The following is a 24,538-nucleotide window of genomic DNA, read 5'->3' as shown; positions in this document are numbered from 1 at the left end:
AATCAGTCAAAAGAATATTGACTGAAGGCACAACAATAAACCCAATCCTTCTTAATCCTTTTACAAATTCTTGCATATCTGGTCTGACCCTTCCTATGATGATCTTGTTTTCTAAAACCCGTACTTATTCTTTCCTGTTTTCTCTTCACCTTTCCACTGTATTCCATCTCAATCATACTCCATCTCAAGCATGTATGCAGTTCACAACATTGTAAGGCATTATTTACAGAACTTCCATGCAAGTAGTGAATTTGTTGGTAAATTGGTATTCCAGACTTCTCCCAAATCTGCTACTGTCTGCTGGGGAATATTAGTTTTTACGGCATCTCTAAATAAAAACATTCTGGTCAGTGTTTTTTAGATGTTTGTGTAATTCTGTATTTTTTAATTAAAAAGATGCTGAGAAAAAATGCATAGATTTATGGAGCCGGAAAGACCTTTAAATTATTTTATACAATACAGATTTAGGTAACATATGCTACTTAAATTACATTTGAGGTTCTTCCCTTTCTATTGGTATGCATATTTGAAAGTCAGAACTTGAGTTTTCCCATGTACTTGCCTTTCAGTGTACAGGAAGGTACATTTTCAATACAATTCCAATTTTCCTGCATTTTCCTGTGCCCCCCCCCCCCCCCCCCCCCCCCCGCTGTATCAGAATTCCAAAGGTTCTTTCTGGATCAGAATGTTTGGAGACCCCATTATAATGTGTATGGAGGAGTTCAGTATTTTCAATCAATATGCTGCTAGCCCTATTATGAGCATATGAGACTTTTTCTTTGCTGAAAAGTTGTTTTTCTATTTTCGGTTCTCTTTTTTTCCTCAGATGGCAAAAAATAACGTATGTGCGCTAATGCAGCATAGGGTGTAGTCATTTGCAGTTTTCCCTGTTTTATGCGCTATAGTCCCAATTTTCCTCATGTACTTTTAGACTTCATAAACATGTTATAGTACAGTTTAATATACTAAGTTTTAATGTCAAAGCATTAAAGTAAATTTAGGAATTGATTATGTTACGTTATTCATTAATACAGACATTGTCCAGATATGCAAATGAAATAACAACATTTGAAATCTCAAAAATTCTGAATAAGTATTCTGCTCTGGATAAACATAATCCACAGTACGAAACTTGGCATAAGAAGGAAAGTAAAAAAATTAGGATTGGTTGAAAAACTGCACCTATTTCAGGTTTCCTCCAAATTTTAACTTTTTTTCAAGGTTTCAGAATTTTTGGAATAATGCCTGTCTATAAGCTGTAAACCTATTTAATATTAGTCTACAGTAATGTTGGCAGTGTTCATAACTGCTTGTTCCAGGACACAAATGGTGTATGACTGTATTACAAATTGATCATCACTTTCCCTAGGTATTCTTCTCTGGGTTGGAATGTAAAATGAGGGTTTTTGTGTATGTGCAGTTTAGCTGGCTGGTTACCAAAAGGAAGTAGCTTTGTAAGCCTGTGTGCAGAAAGTTCTTTAATGTCAAGCCATGACTTCCATTATGTGAGTAGATCATCTGACCAAAAAAACTCGTTTTGTTTGGTGAATATCTCTGTCACTTCCCCAGAACGGTTTCTTACCCAGTGTTTTATGTGGCCAAAGTCTTACATTCAGATCTAAACCCTTTTATTGTTTCTGAGGAGTGGGTGGGTGGTGAATTTCTGATTATTTTTGTGCCTTGGCTGGTGATGGAAACAACAATTTCCTAGTGGAGAATAGTAGAGAAGTAAAATTTAAAAGAACTCTAGCCTTATATAAAAGGCAGTTGCTTTGTCTACTGGAACAAAGGAGAGGCTGTAGATGATGTTGAAGGTAGAGTTAGGCAGGGTTTTATGGAGGGTATCTAAGTCTTGTAGCAGAAAATGTGGGACCTCCCCTAGAGGGTAAACATGTGAGAGGAACATCTCCTGTAGTAGCTGAAAGATTTGCATTTCAAGCTGGAAAAGCATAATTTGTAAATGAGAATAATGAACTTTTACTGAGGTTGGGAAATGAAGCAAGTGAAATATTTCACTTTGTAGCACAAGACACTCAAACATTTACCAGAGGCTGCCCCTCCAGCTGTTGAAAAAGCTAAGGAAGGTTCCACATCTCCTATAGGAAGCTCCTTCCATTGGTGAATTTGAGCCCCTTGGCCAGTTTTAATTCTAGTTCCCTGAATGACAGTAAAGCTGTGGAAAGTATCTGCCCAAGGCTATCAATGCTCTACTACTTGGCAGGTTCAACTAAGATCAGAACAGACATGATAAAGATCCCTCATCTCTGTCAGTCTATAAAAAGTAAATGGCTACAGAAGTAGTGAGGATTGGGACCACATGGGATGGGTAAAGATGTATACCTTCAAGTAAGGCTCTGTTTCATTAATCAAAATGGGTTCCTTATACTGCCAGTTGCTGCTTTAAATTCTAAATTAAGTATTCTAAATTCAAAACTAGGGATTTAGAAAAGAGATTTAAAATACATGGCCAGCAACATAATGTCCTTGAAGTCAGACTTTTGTTTGCATTTGTGATACTGTGTACTGTCCTGGTTGTCGCATCGTAAAAAGAAATTAGTGACCGACATGTTCCAGGGGTTGGAACATCGTCTAAATGAGGCAAAGCGAATGATTTTGGGACTTTGGGGGCTAGAAAAAGGCTGAGTGACTTGATAAGGGTATACAGTTGTGGATGGAATGGATAAAATAAAGACTTTCTCCCTCTAGCATACTAGATCTTGTGGGCACTCAGTGATGTTGATGAGTAATGGCTTCAAGGAAGTAGCACTATATTCAATAAGTGACTAACTTGTCAGATGCCCTGCGGCAAGGGTGGCCACTAGTCCAATCTACTTTAAAAGGGAATGAGGCAATTAATGGACGATAGTGACTAAATAGTACCTTTTTAGAAAGAACAGGAGGAGGAGGCAGACAGATAGTTCTTAAAACCTTTCCCCCAGCTCCGTTTTCCCCACCTGAAGCAGCCTTATGTGAGCTGCTGTTTGCCTCAGAAGGGAAACTTGAGTGTAGACATCAGCATGGGGTGAATAACTGCTCCCTGGGTTCTTTTCAGGTGGGAAAAATGGTGCCAGGGAGGGGAATATTAAATCCTTTCATCCTCTGTATTGTGGTACCAATTTGAGTCAAAAAGTCACCTGGAACTAGAGTTCCTGACATGGAACTCCAGGCACACACCTGATCCAAAGTCCTTGCGACTTTGTACCACGTGAATCAGTCTGACATGTCAGATGGGTCTCCTTGGAAGGGAATTTGTCACCATAGGGAAGGATTGACTCCATAGCCCCACACTGTTGGGTCTGTGGGTTTAACGAATTGATCTTTGATCCTGAAACAAAAGCAGCCAGTAAGACTATTAAGGTGTGATCTCTCTGACCACGTGCTAAGCAGTAATCATGCTGCTATGTTTCATACCAAATAAGGGGAAAACAGTCTCTGTAGAACTTTAATTAAAAATATATATGTTTGTTTTATTCACTCTCCAGTTAGCTCAGGGCAGCATGCAAAATTCTCTTTTACTTCTTTTTTAGAATACTCACAGCAGCCCTGTGAGGTTGGTTCCAGTGACCATATTTGTATCACCCAGGGAGTTTTACATAACTTTAATCAGTTTCTGTGATTCTAAGCTTTCACTTTAACCAGAGTGGGATTAACATTGATTCTTTAAAGTGAAACAGAACTTTCAGTTTATAAGTATGACAGAAGACAGTTGTTCTGTTTGGTCTTGAAGTTTTGTGTTGATCTTGTAGCCATATGCCTTGTCATCTTGGCACAACTTCTCTGTTGAATTGCTTTAGAGAATCAACATCTTCTGCAAAGTTTTAAACAAGATATAAAGGGTATGCATGGCCCCTTTTGGTTTGAATTGCTTATTCTGGAATTGCTATAACTGCAAACTGTAGCCAAATCTGGAAAACAGAGTGGAGTAACAGGTACATATGTACCTGTACTTGATCTGTATATTCATCTCTATGTGTTTAATCTGTGCTGCCTACATTTTATTACTCCTTGCCTTCTCTATCTGCTTTGTAACATTTTGACATTCACCTCTTTTCTCAGGAGTATTTTTCTGTTTATCTTTGTAGTTGATGTTATACTACAGATTCTCTGGTAACAATTCTGTGCTTTGATATAAAAATGCTGGCATTGCTTTGATGGAAAATAAGTTTATGGTGCCTGAATAAACATAGTTCAGAAGACTTGTATTCCTTGAATACAATGGTTTTCAAGCTGTGTTCCAGGGAACCCTGGAATTCCTCCAAACTTTATCACAAGTTTCCCACTGGAGAGAGATAAAGGTGAATCTGATTCCATTACTGCCCACTACTTCCCCTGCTGTGTGGCATGGGAGGAATGTTAAGCTTATCCTATGCTGCTGAGTACATTCTCAGTCCACACTAAAAACAATAATGAGGCACAGTGTTTCTGTTTTGTGTGAGCTGAGCATATTCCTTAAAACATGCATTAGAATTTTTTGCAATGCACAGAGTTTCATGGCAGGCACGTTGAGGCTCCTTGGCACACAAGTCCACATACACAGGAAGGATTAATTGAAGGTAACGATTTTCTAAACTATTGTGTTATATAGTGATTCATTTCCTTTTTCGCTTTTAAGGCCTGAGCTGTCTGTTCACATGACGTGCTCATTTGAATCACCAGTCCAAGGCTGGAGTCTTCCAAGAAGGTGATTGTACAGTGGGTGAACAAGGAATAATACTGAGCCAGATAACAAAGCCGAGCATGTTAAAAAGCTGGGGAACTCTGGGGCCCTACATTGATTAATAGGGATGCTATGAGTCGGAAGTGACAACAGCATTGAATTCTCTCTCTCTCTCTCTCTCTCTCTCTCTCTCTCTCTCTCTCTCTCTCTCTCTCTCCCTCTCCCTCTCCCCCTCTCTCTCCTCTCTGAAATAAATAAAAACCTGGCGCTAGAAGGTGTGAGAAGAGTTTGGAGGTACAATACTTTTTAGACCAGTGGTTCTCAACCTTCCTAATGCCGTGACCCTTTAATACAGTTCCTCATGTTGTGGTGACCCTCGACCCTAACATTTATCCATTTTACAGATGGAGAACACTGATGCAGAGTCTTAGGCGACCCCTGTGAAAAGGTCATTCGACCCCCAAAGGGGTCCTGACCCCCAGGTTGAGAACCACTGGTTCAGACTGTCCCTTTAACCTTCTGAGTCATAAGACCTATTCCTTGAGACTGTTGACTCTGATTGGCAGTGGTTTTCCAGGAGTTCAAGCTGAAAGAGGTCTTTATCCTTTTATCATGGGTTTAATGTGACACCTTCTGTGTCTTCTTTCTCCAGGCTAAACCCCCCCTCCCTCTAGAGTCTCTCTGTGGGTCATGGTACTGCTTGTGTGCCAGTAGTAGGATACAGGGGGTGATGGCTTCGCTGTGGTCATCCTGTCATGACAAGGACATATGTGGCAGGGATCCCTATTCTCTGCATAAGGGGCAGAGCAGAAAGGGGTGAGAAATTGGCAGCTCAGTTCTATGGTGTGTTCTTGCTAGAGTTTGTTATCTTTTGGAATATTTTTGTGGATTGATGCTCTAAAGGCTTTTTCCTTTTGTATTAATGGGCTGTTTCTTGCCTTGGACTAGAACCTCTAAGTTAATATTTATTCACACATTCGTCATTTAATACAGCATTGTAGAGACTTTCTTTTGGATTAGACCTCATAGATCCAAATATCACAGATTAGGTTTTTTTCTTTGTTTTCTTCTTCTCTGATTCAGTTTTTTTAAATGTAGCAGTTTGTAAATTTAGTTACAAGGGCCAGGGAGCCCAGAGGACATAAGAATAGCCCATCCACAACTTGCACAGAGCTCATAGAAGTGGGGACCAGGGATAACCTGACAGGGCTGAATCTGCACATCGTTGGATATTATGCTTTCATTTCACTATCACAGTAATTTGTCACAGGATCAGCTTATCCACACAGGAAAATCCATTTGCAAATGGTTGCTGTCGATTGACACCTAATGTGTAGCTGTCCCAATAAGACTTATTTTGTGCTTCACCATAGCAACAGCATAGAAGATTTTGTAGAAGATTTTTCTCTGGTTCATTTGTAGAAGATTTTTCTCTGGTTTAGGGATCATCTATTAGTCTCATAATTAAAAGGGCATCAAGGAGCCAACATTTGTCCTACCCTGGTGGTGGGTAGGATAAATTTCCCAGGTTGATCAAAATGAGAAATCTGCCATGGAGGGAAAAGACATGAGTCAGATGCTGGATTTGGGACACTGTCTCAGTTGCTAGAACCAGGAGTCCTCCCATGAATGAATGTGAGAGTTGTGGCAACAGAGCACTGAGCTGCATGCAGAGTTTCTTTAACGAACTGTTGGGGTCCTGGGCAAAGAATGAAGTGGCATGCCTCACTGCACATGCTTGCTTTAAGAAAATGCTATTATCTTAACTTCCCTCCCCCCCCCCCCGCTTATTCACTGTCCCCCCTCCCCCAGGCCTGCTGCACTTTCTGCCTTCCTCTCTTCTCTTCCATCTGCAGAGATGTTCATTCTCAAAACTTTCAAAAGAGGTTGGGAGGGGTGTGGAAGCGGTCTGAAAAGAAGCAGAATGTTCCTCAGGAGAAACTCAGACTCCACCTTTCATTTGTTTCATTTATGCCCTGTGTTTCTCCTCAATGGGGACCCACAATAGTTTACATTGTACTCATCTTCCCATTTTGTCCTCACCACTACCTTGTGAAGGAGGTTAGGCTGAGAGGGTTTGTCTGACCCAAGGTCACACAGCAAGCTTCCATGGCAGGAGTGGGGAATTTGAATGGTGGGATTCAGCAGGTTCGCACCACTTTGGCAGAACCGGTTGTTAAAATGGTGCTTGTAAACAACCAGTTGTTAAATTATTTGAATCCCACCACTGGAACCGGTTGTTAAATTAACTGAATCCCAACACTGGGGAGGAGTACGTGCACGAGATCCATTCTGATTAATATCAAATTGAGGTTTGTTTCACAACTGAATGTGGTCTAGGTTTCAAATTCTTCCCTTTGATTACTACCATTCCCACATCATCAGACCAAGTAAAGCTAGCATCTAAACAATTCAGTCTAGGGTGGTGTAGAAAGTACCATTGCAGTGGATTTACAATGGCTTATAGGACTTTCAAGGCAAAATATGTTGGTTTGCCTAGCCTGCCTCTAAGTAGCAACCCTGGACGTGGATGGTATTTAATCCAAGTTTGGTCTCTAGTTAGGAGACCAAACCTTCATAGCACCCAAGATGTGACTAGATTGGTCTAGCCTGGACCATCCGGGACAGTCTCGAGCATTATAAGCTATCTGGGGATTCTGAACTATGCACCTTCCTAATTTCTTAAATCATTGGAGGTACATCTGTAATAACCATGTGTGTTGTAGAATATGTAATACACAGTACTAACGAAGTCCCTTCAGTTTTGCATGCTGCACAGTAGTTTTCTCCTTTCTTGGTAAAATATATTTGTAATTGTATTTTTCCCTTCCCCCAACAGCTGGCTTACCTCTTGGTGTTCTAAACTTGGCAAAAGTAAAGCCTTATCAGAGAGGCTTTTTCTGTAATGATGAGACCATCAAGTATCCGTTCCATGACAGTACCGTCACATCCACTGTCCTCTACACAGTGGGGTTCACCCTGCCCATTTGCTCTGTAAGTAGATTACTATCTGGGCAGCTGCGTGGGGGAAAAGTCTTGTGTGTGTTGAAAGTTCTTCTTTGTGATCAGGTCTTCCAACAAACAGTCTAACCAATGTTAGCAAGAAACCAACACCTATGTAAACAATGTTTTAAATATTTGATCATCTGTCTAAAGTAACTAATCGGTTTCCAGGAATTTATGGAAATTTCCAGGTGGTAACTTTGCATTTGTATAAAGCTGCAGAACATGACTTTGTCTTAACCCCATTGAAGGTACTGTTAAAATGGAGATGAGAGAGAAAATATAATAGACACAGGTACAGTCCTGTGAGATCCGTGGGGAAGGGCAACCCCGCCATACCCCCTTGATGCCTATCTCCTTTCCTGCTCCATTCCTCTGCTCTTTCCATTTCTCTCCCCTGACCACATGGTGCTGCTTTTGCTCTCTTCTTTCTGATTCTTTCAGTTTCAGTTTCCACCCCACCCTGTCCCTTCCTGGTCTGAGCATTACTTGCTGTTCCAGTCTGAAAGCTTCCTGTATTGATGAGTAGCTCGACAACTCCATAATGATAACAGTGATAGTGGCCCTTCCCACACGACACAACCATCTTGAGGCTGGAATATAAAACATTTCCTGCATGAATTCCGCACAGCTTTTTGCCAAAAACTTTTTTAGGAAAAGTTTTATTTCAGCCCAAAACAGTAAATGAATGATCTTTCCCCCCAAAACGGTTTCATAATGTTGGAGATCAGGACATTTTTTATTTCTCTCACCTGATTTTAAAGATCTCACTTTCATTTCTCCGCTGCTTGCCGCCCACCATTTTTCTACCACTTTTCCGTGCTGTCTGCCATTTGCTGAAGTGTCCTATGGATGTTTCCTCATCTAGCATCATGGCTGCCCACCATTTCTGTCATTGCTATGCACTAATAAAGTCAGTATTTCCTGCAAATTACACAAACGTATCATTTTTCCATTTTTTAAATTTTGTGTCTTTGAAGCTACATAGACATGATATGAGAATCGGCAAAGCTTCAGGTCTCCATAGCTTCGAAGATACAACAGCTTTTTTTTTTAAAGGAAGGAACAATTTTTGCCTGGAATGCTTTATTTTTCGGTGCCATGTGGACAAAAACCTCCCAAAATGGTTCTTTTTAAAAGGTTTGCACAGTGTGCGGAAAAAAGCCATTGTGCAGTTTTATGAGATCTTGATTTGCATTTTCCATTTGGGGGAGATTTTAAACCCTCCAATTAAAAAAAATCTGTTTGTTTTTTTCTACAAACACAGGGATTCCCCCGGATCTGTAGAAACATCTCCACTGATTATACCTGGCTCCAAGCAGAGGTTTTGATCTGCATGCTCTTCGGGGATTGGGCGGTATATAAAGTCAAATAAATAATAATAATAATAATAATAATAATAATAATAATAATAATAATAATAATAATAATAATAATAATAATAATGCTCGAGGCCAGGTTCAGAATTAGTGGTTCTAACCTGGGATACGGACAGCCCAGGGGTATATGCCAGAGCGTTTGGGGGAATGCGAAAAAATTACTTAATGGGTTTATTTGTGTGGGGGTACAACTTTAAAGAAATAAGTTGCTAAGGGTGATGCGAGTGAAAAAAGTTGGGAACCATTGCGATATAAGATTCTGCTTACTGTGGCGGTGGGGCTCATCATAAGAGAAAATTCCTCTTTCCTGTTGGAAATTAAACCCGTCGATTATTACAGGCTTTCTCTCAGAGCACTTGAAAAAAGTTCTTCTGTATTTGCACTGTGGTGAGACACCATGTTAAAAAATGTGAAACAGCCAGATGATATTGATGCATAATTGAACAAGTTGTAGCTTGGAAAAGTTGATCATACTGGTGTTGCTTGGTTTATTTAATCTTTTTTTCTCTAGCTAAGTTTGTTTACAAGATGCAAGACCTTTTTTCTGTCTATTAACTGACCTGTGTAGAGATAAAAAAAGGGGCAATAACAGGATATTTTTCTTCCTTCAATATTACTTGTCTGTGTCAGATTTGATGCAGTCTTATCTGAATCAGAGTTAATTGGTTATCAGGTTAGTCTTAGAGCTGTACATTTTAGCACCTTCTTCCTATACAACTGAAGCAAAAGGGTTTAAATATGCATTTATGTTTTACGATTTCTGAGAAGCTGTGCACCCTTTTACCCGGAACTGGTGGGAATGAAGTCTGTCTTTATAACTGTTTACTTTCACAAAATAGCATATCTGCAGTTTGGTATTCTCAAACAACTGATGAGGTGCTACATTTTTCCTAGATCATATCCCTGACTGTGTGTAGGAAGTGCTTCAGCACGCCGTATAAAAACTCACAATAAACAAGACTAGATGTTTGGGAGATAATTTCTCCTCCTTTTGGTAGGTTTGTATATATAAGGAATACTTCTGTGGGAAGCATTCAACCTTGTGATTTAACCACTTGCAGTCTAGAAGAGGCTTTACCCACGAAGTTAACATTTGTACTAACAAGGCCTTCACTTATCTGGACGCGATAAATTGTCTTAGGTGGTCTAGGGGAGAGCACTCCATAGGATCGCAGTGCTGCTAATAAGATTCTTCCAAGAATGTAATAGTTGGGCAGAAATATTGCAAAATATTTTTTTTCTGTAATTTTGGGAGTTTCATCTGATATCATCAGTTCCCTTATTGTTTTGACATGTGAGTTGTGCAGCAATTTGTTTATATATTTATATCCCACTTTTCCTGTCAAAGGGGAACAAAATGGCTTACAACCCCTTCTCCATTTTATCCTCATAACAACCTCCCTGAGAGGCAGATTAGGCTTAGAGAGTTTACCCACTGATCTTATGTGGCAGATGGGGGGCTCAGACTTGGGTGGGGCAGGTCCTACTCCAACACTCTAATCACCTCAGCATGCTAGCTCTCTTAATCCATTCAGTACAATAAGTCTTTATTAGTGTTCCCCTTACAATAGCTTTTTGTAAACTGACGTGAAGTTTCACACTCTTCTCAGAAATTGTGTGTTTGGGTTCTGAAAACCACGTTGTGGGGTACAGATATTTGAATCTATTTAGTTGTTGGAGTTTACCACACAGAAGTGACTAGCACACTGATTAAAAGGGTAAAAGGCAAATGTTTATTGGGAACTGCATTTAGGATAGGAAAGCGGGAAAGATAGCAGGATACCATGCTGCTACCTTGCTAGCTAGGAAGAGTCTCTGCAATTAACTTCCGAGAAGAAGCGGGATATTAGATCTAAGAATATCGGTCTCAGGAAAGACAAAAGGTGACACAGAAAGATAGAGGAGTCACTGACTTTACAGCCTTCTCTAGCTAGCCACTTGCCCAACACCGTTGAGTCTTCATCTCAGTTCCTTTGCACATTGCTACATCAAACATGAGATTAATTATGATCATCTGATGAGGTTTTGTTCTGTATACTATCCAAAGTATGGCCAAGGAACAGTAAGGCTTAGGATTGTCTTTGAAGAACTCCTTGCCTAGTGATGCTAGGCACCTAGACCACCGGTTTCCAACCTTTTTGGTATGGTGACCCACAAATCCAAATTTACTTCATATTGTTGACCCCATCTAGGGTTGACTCAAGGTACTTTTGGTGGCCTAGGTTAACTCCTCCCTGGTCACCCATCTTCCTTCCTTGGCAAACATATTGTGAACATTACTGTAGCACAGTGGTGGCGAACCTTTGGCACTCCAGATGTTATGGACTACAATTCCCATCAGCCCCTGCCAGCATGGCCAATTGGCAGGGGCTGATGGGAATTGTAGTCCATAACATCTGGAGTACCAAAGGTTTGCCACCACGGCTGTAGCATAAGAAAAGGCAGGGTTTGGCAAGACAAAAAGTGAAGTTGTGCCTTATTGGTGTAGTATGGCAATCAGTTGAAAACCTCTGTTTATATGTAGGAAGAGCTACTGGGTGATTGAATGTCAGTGGGCTAGTATGGTACTGTCATGTGAATTTGGAGGGAGTTGGCTTTTCTTTGCACTGAAAGACATACAGCAAAAAGTATCATTGGAAGCTTCATCAGAATGTCTGTGTAAATATAAGATGTACACCGTGGTCCTGTGGCATTTATTTGAATGGGCCCTACTGAATTCCGTAGTGTTACCTCACAAGTAAATGTGCATAAGATGGCAGCCGTAGCAATCATTAGTGACTTTTTGATGTGCAAGGTGAATCTAATTTTGGTTAACATTCATTCCACTATAGTTAGCTTCTCTTTGGAAGAAATATTTCATTTTCAATCTGCATTGCCCGATGTCAGTAGTTCTTATAGGTTTGCTCTTCGCTTCACACACAGCATTAGAGTGTTAGTACTCCATAGCTTGCTAAAAGCAAACAGTAATATTTACTTTTTGGAAGCTCATGCAAGCCAAATACTTAATGTCCTCCTAATTATGTCAGCTGTGAAACCGTTTAAGTGGAGAAGAGTCATTTGTTTTTTAACTTCCTATGAAGGAAGGTGCTAAGATTTTAGATACACATTAGTATGGATTAAAAGCATGATTTACCAACACTGCTGTGTATAAAGCTGCTTCTTTGTCATGAGTAAAATAAGAAAATTAGGAAACTTGTTTGTCAAGAAAATATTTTTATAACTGATTGCTGCATCAAATACAGTGGAACCTCGGTTTTCGTCGATAATCCATCCGGGAAACCTCGGCAAAATCTGAAACTGACAAAAATCGAGACAAACACTGGAAAGCAATGGAACTGCATGGGTTGCCGTTCGTTGTCACAAAATTATCGTGTGCACCAACAAAATCCAACGAAAACCGAAGCAAATGACAAAAAATGGGAGAACATTTTCGGGGAACGAATCTACGAAAACTGAAACCAACGAAAACCAACGATAATGAAAACCAAGGTTCCACTGTAGTCTGAAACAAACAGGGTTGCCGATGTCCAAACTGGCTCTGGATTTACTCAGAATTTAAACTGATTCCTCAGAATACAGAGATCCATTTCCATAAAGAGAATGATTGCTTTGGATGGTGGCCTCTGTGGTGTGATCCTTCATTGAAGTTCCCGCTCCACAAACACTACCCTCCCCAGGCTCCACTTCCAAATTTCTAGGAATTTCCCAACCTGGAGTTGGTAATTGTAGAAATGAATGAAAAAAGGTGGTGGTGGGGGGTGGATCTTAGGATTTCATGGGAGCACATCTTGAAAAACAGGCTATGAGAGGATTTAACATTGCTTATATATTATAATCATGATCATAAACCATGAAAGAGAAATAATAGTACAACCCTCCTGGACTGGCTGCTGTTCAAGGGGGGGGGGGTTCTTTCCAAGGGTAAGTGTACAGCTTCAAAGACAACAGTGCCAGTTATACCACAACATGGATTCTGGGGCACGCTTTATCTGAAGTAGCACCCTCCACCTCCTTTTCTTCCCCCTGCTCCCAAAAATGAAGTGATGCCAGTAGCCTGGGGTTCTAAAAGTTTGAATGCTGTTGTTGATATAAAATTATGTGACCTACTTAAAAGTACATCAGTCTTTGTAATTATTTAGTACAGTCTGCTGACTTGCTTTTTTGGGAAATACTTGATATGGGGAGGGATTTCTGAGAGTAGGAAAGGAGGACTTCTTGGGAAGGATCAGTGGGCAGATAGAGGCAAGAGAGGAGAGATGGGGACTGAATTAAAGAAATGCTACATTCCTTCCCCTACATTCTACCCAAACGTTCCAGTTTGCAGACAAACAATTATGAGGGTAACAAACATGACTCTTTAGACAGGGCAGAGTGTAGAAATGTTGCTTTAACTTTGAAAGCGATTTTGGACATCCCAGTGAACTGTGTTGCTTGAGAGCTAGGATGAGACCTATCCACGCAGCAGCCAAGTTGCATTTACAGGCCTTCAAGAATTCTTTTTTCTATGAAATCACGTTGCTGTTTTTTCTCTCAGAATTCAACTCTGGAACCTCTGTTCACAAGGTTTAGTTTGGTCCACAAGGGAGACCTTCAGAGCATGTTCAGAACTTGCTTTCCTTACTGTTAAAAAATTATGGCCAGTCGCTTGCACAGGGTGTTAAGAAGCAGCAGGGGCCAGGGCTTCCAAATAGTTGTGAGTCTTGGCACCTCTTTAAAACAGTCAGCATTTGTTTTACCTCCTAGTTTTGGTCTCTTTGAATCGAGAAACGAGGCTACTCAGCACACCACCTGGTCTAAGACAATGAGGGAATGGCTGTGACTTCATGTCAGTGACCCGGAGAGCCTGCTCTTGAGGTTGCTTATGCTCTGTAGCGAATACGTTTCCCCCTTGATCTTTGGCCCTTGTCACTTTTCAAATGTGGCAGTGTAGCCCAGTTCTGCAGGTTGTGGTGGATTGTTCTGCCAAGTCAGCTGACTTATAGCGACCCCGAAGGGTTTTCCACGCGAAGACATTCAGAGGTGGTTTGCCATTGCCTGTCTCTGTGTGGGGTGAGAGCATTCTGAGAGAACTGTGACTGGCCCAATTCACCCAGCGGATTTCATGTGGAGGAGTGGGAAATTGAATCCTGTTCTCCGGATTAGAGTCTGCCACTCTTAACCGTTACACCATGCTGACCCCTAATTCTGCATGTAGCTTATCGGAAGTCACTCCGTGAGGCGTGCTGCTAGCTAATGTGCATTTATATTGCACCATGTGAGGATTTGAGGGGACGGGGCTAAATTGAAAACAAAACAAACAAAACTGAATCCGGTGTCCTGGATAAATCTAGACAGCAGCAGGGATCATAAACTAAAATTAGCCTTTGTTTTAATCCAGGAATTAGTCCCATGCTGAGTAGCCACCAACGCTGACTTTTTATTCTGCCGCTTTTGATGCAACCATTGTCAGGGGCTGCTGACAGTTACCTTTGATAGTAAGCAGCTAGGAGAGGTCTCAGTGATTGTTCAGTAAATACCGTGGAACTCCAGTCTGTGTTTAGCAAGCATTGTGTATGAAAACACCAATTGAAAAAAAGCAGGCACAAAGGCAGGGAAGTTGGTCAGTCAGTTCTCTGTGGTTGCTCCTCTTTTCACTATTGTACAGTACAAAATGAGTCATTTGGCCATTATTCATTAAGAGTTTGAACAGCTGAAGCATCAACTTAAAGTTCATGAGCACAAAATATTAGATTGCATGCTGTGAGTCAGTATAACTTGATTTTGTCTTGACTGGTCAGTTTAAATGGAGTGTTCACCCTTCTTCTGGAGTGGAGTATTCACCCTTCTTCTGCTCGAATTAACTTTTGTAGTCTGACGTTTGTAATTGTGAAGAACAAATAAATGTTAACAGTTCTCCTGTATCTATTAAGCTGAAAGAATAATGCTAGTTGTTCAGTTTTCTATCATATGTACCCCTTAGTATGATCTATAAACAGGAAGGGTTTTTAAAATAAATTTCTGGGTACGTGCTGCTTTCCACACAAGTTTATGCATTTTGCTTTTTGCTGTGTTTACCTCCCTGTGTTATCAGTCTAAGTTCAGTGCTGTGATGTCGGCTTTCAGGAATAGCACAATCAAGATGCTTACTATTTTAGGACCGCCTTTAATTTATGAACTCTTATTCCTGTATATAAAGCTTCTTTTAAAAAAAAAACCTTGAATGTGCACTGCACAAAATTCCCTTGTACAGCCGTTTCCTGAGGAATTCGGGCAATGTATTTAGAACCTGTTTCAGGACTGTGCCAGAGTGTAAACATTACTGCAAGTGGAAATGGGAGCTGGATTCATGGGAGCAGAAGCAGGTTTTGTGGGAGTGGAAGAAGCGGGATGCATACAGAACACTGACCTCTCTTCTGTCTGACTTGGTGATATCGCCACACTCCAGAAATATTTTTACTACTTGTGTTTTCTGCTCTTGCTTCCCCTTTCTTTTAGCAAACTGGATCTGTTGCAGTCAATAGATAGAATAATGGACTGGAAAGATCAGGTTTCAGATGCCTAAATAGAATTATACTTTTCTGAGTTGGCTGATGTCAACTGTGTTTATAATTGTACTTCTCATGAACTGAATCCTGACACCTTCTTTATCATGATTTTTTTTATTATTAAGACTTTAAAAACCTACAAATAACAAACAACCCCCTCACCCCACACACACTTTTTGTGTATCCTTACCAACTCCTACAGCATCTTTCTAGGTGGTCTCTCTCCTTCCACCTTCTCTCGTCCCTCATGTAGACTAGGAATTAAACCAATAAATTACTTTCTGACATTATGGCCGTTTCATATATTACTCTTTTAGGTGTGTGTTTGAATATGCTAAATGTATACCTAAAAATGTGAAGTATGAATGCAGTAAACAAGTTTGTTCAAGCACATGCTTTATTCATGGAGTCTGGACTGGCTGTAGTTCCACATTAAAAGGCAAGCCTAGGGTTATTTGTAAAGTAATGTGTGAAATGGTTCCTTATGGTAACTGTAATTCAGTTGAAGTGTGCATTAATGACGCTGTGTAAAGGATCTTAAAGGAAAGCCTGGAAAACTTAAAATAATGGAGCTTGGAGATAAAAAATAAGCTTGAAGAGATGTTTAATATTTATATTGATTTTATATTAAAAAGAGAACCATAATATAAAAGTAAATATAAGAATAGACCTTTACAAAAAAAATAGCCAAAATTATATCTATATAAAAATGAATGTTGATATTTGTTTTCTAAGGCCCTTTCCGCACGGGCCAATAACAGCGCCCTAGGGATGGCAAAAACGCCGTCCCTAGGGAGCTGTTCGTATGGGAGGCGCAGAGGTTTCTGGTTCCGGTGATGAGCGTAAGCCCGTATGCTCTTTTACTCCTACATGCTTTTATCTTTTAATGTTTAAATATTTTTTTTATTTCGGATTTTATTAAGCACAGTTGATACAGAGGATTTTTAATTGTGAGAAGGGCTTTGTAGAAGCTGTTTTGACTGAGTGTTGTTGCTGGTGCCTGATACACTATCAGTCTAGCTAACAAGCCAAGGATAAGGAAGGCAATTATATCGTAAACGAAAGAAATACAACTTGAAACATTTTTAGCTCTCGTATTTACTGCAATGGGTGGCTGTAAAAGAAGGAGAATGGATGATGACGATAATAATAAGAAAAGAAAGGAAAGAAAGAAGGAAAGAAACGATGCTGTTTGTTCATCAGCTGATAAACAGACAAAAATATCTGACTATTTTACAGCAGGGTGGAAACCCAAGGATACGATAAAGTATGGGGGGCGCAGCTGCATCGCAGCCGCGCCGCCCTCACTCCCCTCCAGCGGTGCGAAGCAGCCATTTTCCCACCTCGCTCCCCGAGCGAGGTTTTTGGAAAACAGCGGTTTCCAGCCGCTGCCGTGCGAACGGCAGTGGCTGGAAGGCGCCATCCCCCCCTTTCCCAAACGACTTACCTTCCCTGCGACCTTCCGTCGATCAATCTTGCCACCTGGTAATATAATTTAATAGTGAGCACAGCCAGTCAGTCCTCCTATTTTGTTTTTCACGTTGAAAACTTTGAATCTAATTCTGGGTTTCTTGCCATTCCCGATAAATTTAGTTATCTGGGTTTGCCATTATTTCAAAGTTTGGTCTTTTATGAACATTGGAAGCGTCTGAAACAAGAAACTAAGTTTTGGTAAGACATTAACAGCAGCAATTCTTCCCAGCAATGAAATTTTTAATTTAGTCCTTCTTTGTAAGTCTTCTTGTATTTTATTCCTTATCATTACATAATTATTTTTAAATAATGTATCATTTTGTTCATTCAAATTAATTCCAAGATATTTAACTTTCTTTGAAGTAATATCGCATCTTGTAATCTTACCAGTGTCAATCCCTTCCTGTTCTGTTACAAACTTTAAAAAAAATTATATCCTGAAAAAAGACCAGATTGTACTCTTTGTTCCATCAAGTGTTCGATGGTTGTGGATTGATTATAGTTAATATTACATCATCTACGTAACTTTTAGTCTTATAGTCTACTCCATCTACACTTTGATTCTGTGATCTTTTCTAATCTTTCTAATCCAAGAATAAACAGCATTGGCGATATTGGACAACCTTGATGCATTCCCTTTGTAATTCCTTCTTAAGAATACCATCTATTAATACCCTCACTCTACTTGGTATAAATACTTTGTATCCAAACAAAAAATGTTGAGCCACATTTTCAGCTTTCCAGTGTCTTTGATATAAAAGTCTAGGAGACATTATCAAATGCTTTTTCCACGTCTAAAAATAGAAATGCCTCTTTTTGTGTGTGTCTGCGCTTTAACAAACTCCATAGCATTAATTACAAACTGTACATTATCTTTCATATATCTTTCCGGCACAAATCTGTCTGGTCTTCATGAAGAGATTCTTAGATAACCAGTGTGACTAGAAGAACAGCATGGTGCAGTTCTTAGTATTTGGGTTTGGATGTGAAACATTTGGTTTCAGTCTCCAACGCACTTCATACCTTCAAGCAAGTCACTGTCTCTCAGCCCAGCCCACATCATAGAACTGTTTATGAAGCTGAAACACTAGGTTGAGGGACAGAATGCAAATACATTAACGAATAGTGCCAGTTTTCCTGTCAAAACATATTTTTATTAAAGAATGGAAACATTAGCCTACACATTCAACAGAATTTTGGTCCGTAAATAAGAAATGTTTTAAAGAGGCTGGGAAATAAGGCCTTAATACTAGATGAAGTAGTCTACTAGTCCTTTAGAATTGGGACCCTTTAGTGTTCATGGTTATTTCTGAATTAAGTAATTTACTGTGATCCCTGTTGGGCATCCCCCAAATTTAGGGCACTTGTTCAAAGAACCTGTTGGAGTTTACCACAGAAAGAAGCAGTTAACACACTGATTAAAAGGGTAAAAGGTAAATGTTTATTAGGAGCTACATTTAGGTTGGGAGAGAGGGAAAGATAGCATGCTGCTATCTTGCTAGCTTGGAAGTGTCTCTGCAACTAACTTCGAAGAAGAAGTTAGATCTGAGAGTATCTGTCTAAGGACAGACAAGAGATGACACAAAAGGATGGAGGGGTCACTAACTTTATAGCCCTCTCTAGCTAGCCACTTACTTTCCCCCGGCAGTTCCTTTGCACATTAGACATTGCTACATCCATGGAACCTTCCCCATGGATTCAGAATTTGACAAAAGAAAAGAAAAACAAGTTAAATGTGGGGGCGAATTCTGAGTGCTGAGTGGTGGTGGGGACACAGTAGGATATTCAGTGGTCAAATAGTAGGGCTTGACATTTCTTAGGGAATTGTTCTTACATGTGACTACAAGTAGTAGAATAAATTGTCTGCTGAATATTCTGAACCCCACCCATGCCATAGAAAAGCACTGGAAAATAAAGGTTAGGATTACAGTCTGGTAAATCATGACTTTATATCTTGGCATACAGTAACCCCCCAAAATCATTACAATGCTTTCTCGGTGTTGCAACATAAGCTGCCTTTGAGTATGCAAAGCAGTTTACAGTGCGAAAGGCTTTGTCGGGAATGCCTGAAGGCAAAGATATATACTACTGAAAGATCCAGAACTTGCTTGCCACACACGTCGCGCCTGTGAGTTGGAGGCAGGGGAGACAGGAGATTAATGTCTGATGCTTTGCAGAACAAGCAGTGACCAAGTTTTCCCAAGTTCCTCTGTGTGACTTCTTCTCCCTTCCTCTTCCTGCTTTTGTGGTATGTGTGTGATTGTGTAGAGTGGAGTCTTATGTCCACAGAGTAGCAGAAGTTGCCTTGCATGTGAAACGCAAAGCTGGTTTGGTTCAAGGTGATAAGTGGATCTAGAGGGTAACCAGAGATGTCACAAATATGCATTTTAAGGAAATGATGTGTACAAATGGAACATTCAGCATGGTTATGGGAGTGGAAAGGAATCATGAAAACTCTTCAAGTTTCCTTTGAAGCTTACTCAGCTGGAAAACTGTAAGCTTGTCTTGTACCAGCATTTATTGAAAAGAGGCAGAAGTGTTCTAATTTTCTGCTCGTGTTCTCTGCATTCTTGCTTATCTGCTGTGCACAGAAGATGCTTGGGGGAATAAAACTTTTTTATATACCTTGTGTAATATAATTATCTCATTCTTTTTGCTAGCTGGCTTGCCTTTTGCAATTCTGACTGCAAGGCATGCTCCCTACAAACGAGGAGTGTTCTGTAGTGATGAATCCATCCAGTATCCTTACAAAGAGGACACCATTTCATATCAGTTATTAGCGGGAATAATTGTTCCTTTGGATGTTATTGTCGTAAGTTTACACCTCATTTTCCTCCATTTCATTGTATTTTAGACATTGTCACATTTTGTTGACTATTCCGGTAGATGGCCATGGAAAGCATTTTTACTGTCAGTAGAAAAAAGCCACAATCCTTGGAGAAGGCAACATTTGAGCAATGAAAATAATATTTCCACCCCAGGAGGCATAACTACCTTATTGAGAAGGGTTGTGTACATTTAGAAACATTAGTACATAATATGTCCTAGCTTTAAAAAAAAGGCTGCTCACTTGTATTCTAAAAGCTCATAGTAGCTAATGCTTGGTTTTAAAATACATATTTAAAATCCTGCAGGTTTAGATTCTAGGTAGGAATCCAAAACATTGAGTAAACTAAATGCCAGAGCCATTGCCTGCTTTAGTAATAGCCTTCAACAACCAGCCTATATAGAAAGATCTTGCAGTATTTTTTTAAGTTGGCGAATTGCCCAATGAGTAATTTAATCAATCCACATCTCCGTAGATATTTTATGCTTGCTCGGCTTAATGTGCTACCGACTGCCCAAACAAGAGGCAGATATCATGGCATCCCACAGGAGAACAGGACTTGTTCCTGCGCAGCGGGCCTACCCGAAACAACTGAACATGTGCTCCTTCATTGTAAAGATTTGGCAGTCTATCGGTTGCTTTTTCTCAAGGCCATCTTGAAGAAATATTCAGTGAGATCAGACAAGGAAATAGTTTCATACTTGCTTAGTGACCATCATCCCCACACTACTGAATCAGTTGCCAGGTTTTTAACAAAGGCACTTGGATCAAGGGTGAAACCTTTGTGTAAATTTTAGTCAATTGGTTTTAACATAATTTGCATTTTACCACTTTTTATATGCCATTAAAGGTATTGTATTTGTAATTTGAGTAAACTAAATGCCAGAGCCATTGCCTGCTTTAGTAATAGCCTTCAACAACCAGCCTATATAGAAAGATCTTGCAGTATTTTTTTAAGTTGGCGAATTGCCCAATGAGGGGAGGATTCTGAAATTGTGAACCATTCACTAATAAAGTACAGTAAAGCATGTTACAGCAATCCAGCCTTGAGGTTGTAAAAAAACTAGACTACTAACAGGTCTGAATCTGATTAAAAATGACTATGACCTCTGACCAGAAATGTTCCTTGACTGGGCTGAAGTCCGGAATTCCCCTTTGCATAGAGGAATCCAGCCTAAAGTTCTAAGCCATGTGGCTGCTTTTTGTTTCCACTAAAATTCTAAATTTCCAACATCTGTAGATTTTAGTGAAATCTGGAAGACAGATATTGATAGCTGAAGAAACCAGAAGGTGTTCAGTGACAATACAGATTAGCTGCAATCTGGATAGCTTCTCTTTCTGATCTTACTGTTGTTGTATTGTCAAAGACTTTCACGGCCAGATTCAACTGGTTCTGGTGGGTTTTCCGGGCTGTGTGGCCGTGGTCTGGTGGATCTTGATCCTAACGTTTTGCCTACATCTGTGGCTGGCATCTTCAGAGGTGTATCACAGAGGGAAGTCTGTTACACACTGGACACACCTCTGTGGATACAACTCTGAAGATGCCAGCCATAGATGCAGGCGAAACATTAGGAACAAGATCCATCAGATCATGGCCATACAGCCCAGAAAACCCACCAGAACCAGTTATTGTTGTTGGTTATCTGACCTTGAGTGATGGTGGTAGAGAGTACCATTGAGTCACATCTGACTTATTATGACCAAGTAGGGTTTTTTAGGCAAGAGGCGAACAGAGTAGGTGGTTTGCCATTGCTTGCCTCTGCATGGCACCCCTGGGATTCCTTGGTAATCTCTCATCCAAGTACTAACCAGGGCGAAGTCTCCGTAACTTCTAAGATCTGATGAGATTGGGCTGGACTGGGTCACCCTTGAGTACACATTGTCAGCTGGGAAATCTGGAGCAGTTTCTGCCACAGCAAAGGCACATTTACCTGCCAGCTTATGTTATGATTGCACGATGCTCAGACCAATCCTAAATAAGAGTTATGTCCTTCTAAGCTCAATGGATTTAAAAGGGTATGACTCTACTTTGGATGGCGTTGACTGCCATCAGGTGCTATCTGAGTCCATGTGGCCTTCAGAAGAGGATTTCAGGAGTGAGGTGTCAAATATGACCAAGACAATGTACTTAAAATTAATGGCACACTATAAGACACAGTGTAAAAAAAATGCTGTTCAAGTATAGTTTAATTTTTGTTTGTTAGTCAAAAGACTAAGTGTACTGTGATGTTCTGAACAAGATGCAAGCAATGAAGAAGAACTGTAAGAAGCACATAGAATGTGGAGTTGTCCATCTGAAACATCCAGGCCCAACATACTTTTTTGCACAGTAGCCAACCTGTTGTCCTGGAGAGCCAACGAACAGTGTTCAGATATCACTTTCTGAAACTGCCTACTATCATTGGTAATCAAAGGTTCACAGTCTCTGAATGTGAAGGTTCCCTTTAGTCTCCATGACTACCTTTGGATCTGTCTTTTATGAATAAAAGTCTCTTTAAAGCCATCTATGCTAGTGACTATTGTGGTGTCTATTGACAATGAATTCTACAGTTTAATTATCCATTGAGTAAAAAGTACTTTTTTTCTTCTCCTGTTGGCCATCAACTTTATTAGGTGCTCCCGAGTTCTGAAATTGTGAGAAAGGGACGTGACAGTTGTCTTTAGCCTTTCTCCATCATGTGCATAATTTTTAAACCTTTCCTTTTTTTCACCCCCCTGGTCACTTTTTTCCCCGAAGTGGGAAACCCTTAATTCTTTAGCTTTTCCTCACAGCAAATCTTCTCCATCCCTTCGTCACCTTGGCCACTGCACTCTTACCATTCAGCAATGTCTTTTTTGAGATACAGTAACCAGCACTGAACGTATTGGTTCAAATGAAGCCACACCATAGAACTATATAGGGTAGTCACAGTATTGGCTGTGCTCAGTCCATTTCTTAATAACTCCCTACCCCAGCCCCCAGTTCTTATGCTGGAGATTTTATTAATGAGCTATGTTTGGGTTACAAATAAGTTTCAGTTGCATATAAAGGATACAGCTGAAATTAACAAATTTACATTATTGAATACTAGGATCTCATGGAAAAGGAACAGTCAGTATCTCCAAGGTTCTTTTACTGTTCCATCTACTACTTCAACCTGTAATCTTTCAATATATGAAGATATTTTCTTGTTGGCTACCTTTTTGAATTGACATTATTGTCATTTTGTCTGGATTGAGTATCGAAAAAGTTTGATTCGGTTTTTTTTCCCCATGGAAATTGTGGCAAGTTGTGAGGCGAGAGACGCATAATCTGCATCTCAACAGCACACTGATGGTACTGAACTCTGTTCTTCCTGTTTGTACATATTGATCAACATTAAGGGACACTCCCTCTGAAGTCTTTCAAGGATGAAGATCTCATCACAAGTAAATTAACCCCAATCTTGTAGGTCTTGTTGAAACCACACTTGCAAGGTATGGCTTGTCCAGCTTGTCCAGCTGTCCTCCATTCAGTAGATTTAGTAACTTGGTGAGTTCTGGTCCTACTGCCTAGAAAGGCCTGAATCTGCTGAGGTATCACAACCAGAGTATTTTCAGTTTTTCAAACCAATGATTATCAAGCACTCCAGTACTAAATGATTTCTTGAGAAAGAGTGAATCTTGTGAAATGCTAGCACCTTTCCTTAATAAAGGGGTATCAATGAAGGTATCAGTATCCTAATACTTGAATGTAGTAAGTTTATACATGCAGGATGAATATTGAAATCTCTGTCTATCCTTAAGCTTCCTTATCTCTGCTTGGTGTCTTTGGCTCAATTCTGATGTGGTTTTGTGGCAAAGGCTAGTATTCTATAAGGAACTAAAATGTTGAAAGCCATCATTATTATCAGTTATTGGTGAGAAGCATAGAGTGATTCAAGCGTTCAGCCATGAACTACTGAACTCCATTAGTTTGAGCTGTCAGAACCTGCAGAATAATAAATTGTTTGTGATGATGACATCTGAGTAGGATGGCACTCACCCTGAAACTCACAATTTGGAAATCAAGTCACCAAACAAGTACAACCAAATGAAACCTCCCTCAAGGACCAAGCCTTATAATCTCCTCAGTTGATTGTAAGAAATTTAGTGAGGAACCCTTTCTTATAAGCTCATGTAAATTCCCAAGGACAACGCGTTCTAGGATCCCATTCTAACAAACTCTAATGAACTTTCTGCCAGATCCCTCGTTACCAGAAGGTCTCATAACAAATGGACCACCTACTGTATTTGGAAGGTTACATCTCCAAATTAGGCCATTTGTATATTGCAGGCAGGATAGAAGAAATATCTTACCCCATTGTGTCTGGTTGAATTCTAGGCCCTGAGACTGTGCTATGGACAAAGGTGGGCCTTCAGGATTATCTTGGTGATGTGTCCTGGGTCCGCATAATACTCCAAGATAAAACTGTGGAGTTCCAGGTTTATTCATGATGGGCTACACATTTGGAATGAAGGAAGTAGAAGTGTGAGTTGTATGGATGAGCTCAAAATAGAAATAGAGTCTACGGAATGTAAATATTGTCAAGAGACTTTTTGTTACTGTCTGTGATTCAAAGACCCCTCCGCTCAAGTGACTGAATGGGCTCAGGGTTGCCAACTTTTCCTTTCTATTACAGCTTTTCATGCAGCATCAGATCTATTTTAGAGGGTC

At 40.1% G+C, this 24,538-nt stretch overlaps 1 protein-coding gene across 2 annotated transcripts in view; it reads left to right on the top strand.

Moving 5' to 3' along the window:
- PLPP1 (phospholipid phosphatase 1) overlaps nucleotides 1-24,538 on the top strand; it is a 98,344-nt gene that overhangs the window by 23,744 nt on the left and 50,062 nt on the right. Inside the window, exon 2 of one of the 2 annotated variants that reach the window (XM_048503092.1) lies at nucleotides 7,497-7,651. In XM_048503092.1, the coding sequence (XP_048359049.1) occupies nucleotides 7,497-7,651 (155 nt within the window). Of the gene's footprint in view, nucleotides 1-7,496; nucleotides 7,652-19,696; nucleotides 19,849-24,538 lie in introns of both variants that reach the window. The other variant, XM_048503093.1, reaches the window with a different exon arrangement.

Source organism: Sphaerodactylus townsendi, linkage group LG07 (assembly GCF_021028975.2).
Source record: "Sphaerodactylus townsendi isolate TG3544 linkage group LG07, MPM_Stown_v2.3, whole genome shotgun sequence".
Classification (NCBI taxonomy): domain Eukaryota; kingdom Metazoa; phylum Chordata; class Lepidosauria; order Squamata; family Sphaerodactylidae; genus Sphaerodactylus; species Sphaerodactylus townsendi.
The sequence above is the reverse complement of the archived record's forward strand: the minus strand, read 5'-3'. Positions and strand labels throughout refer to the sequence as shown.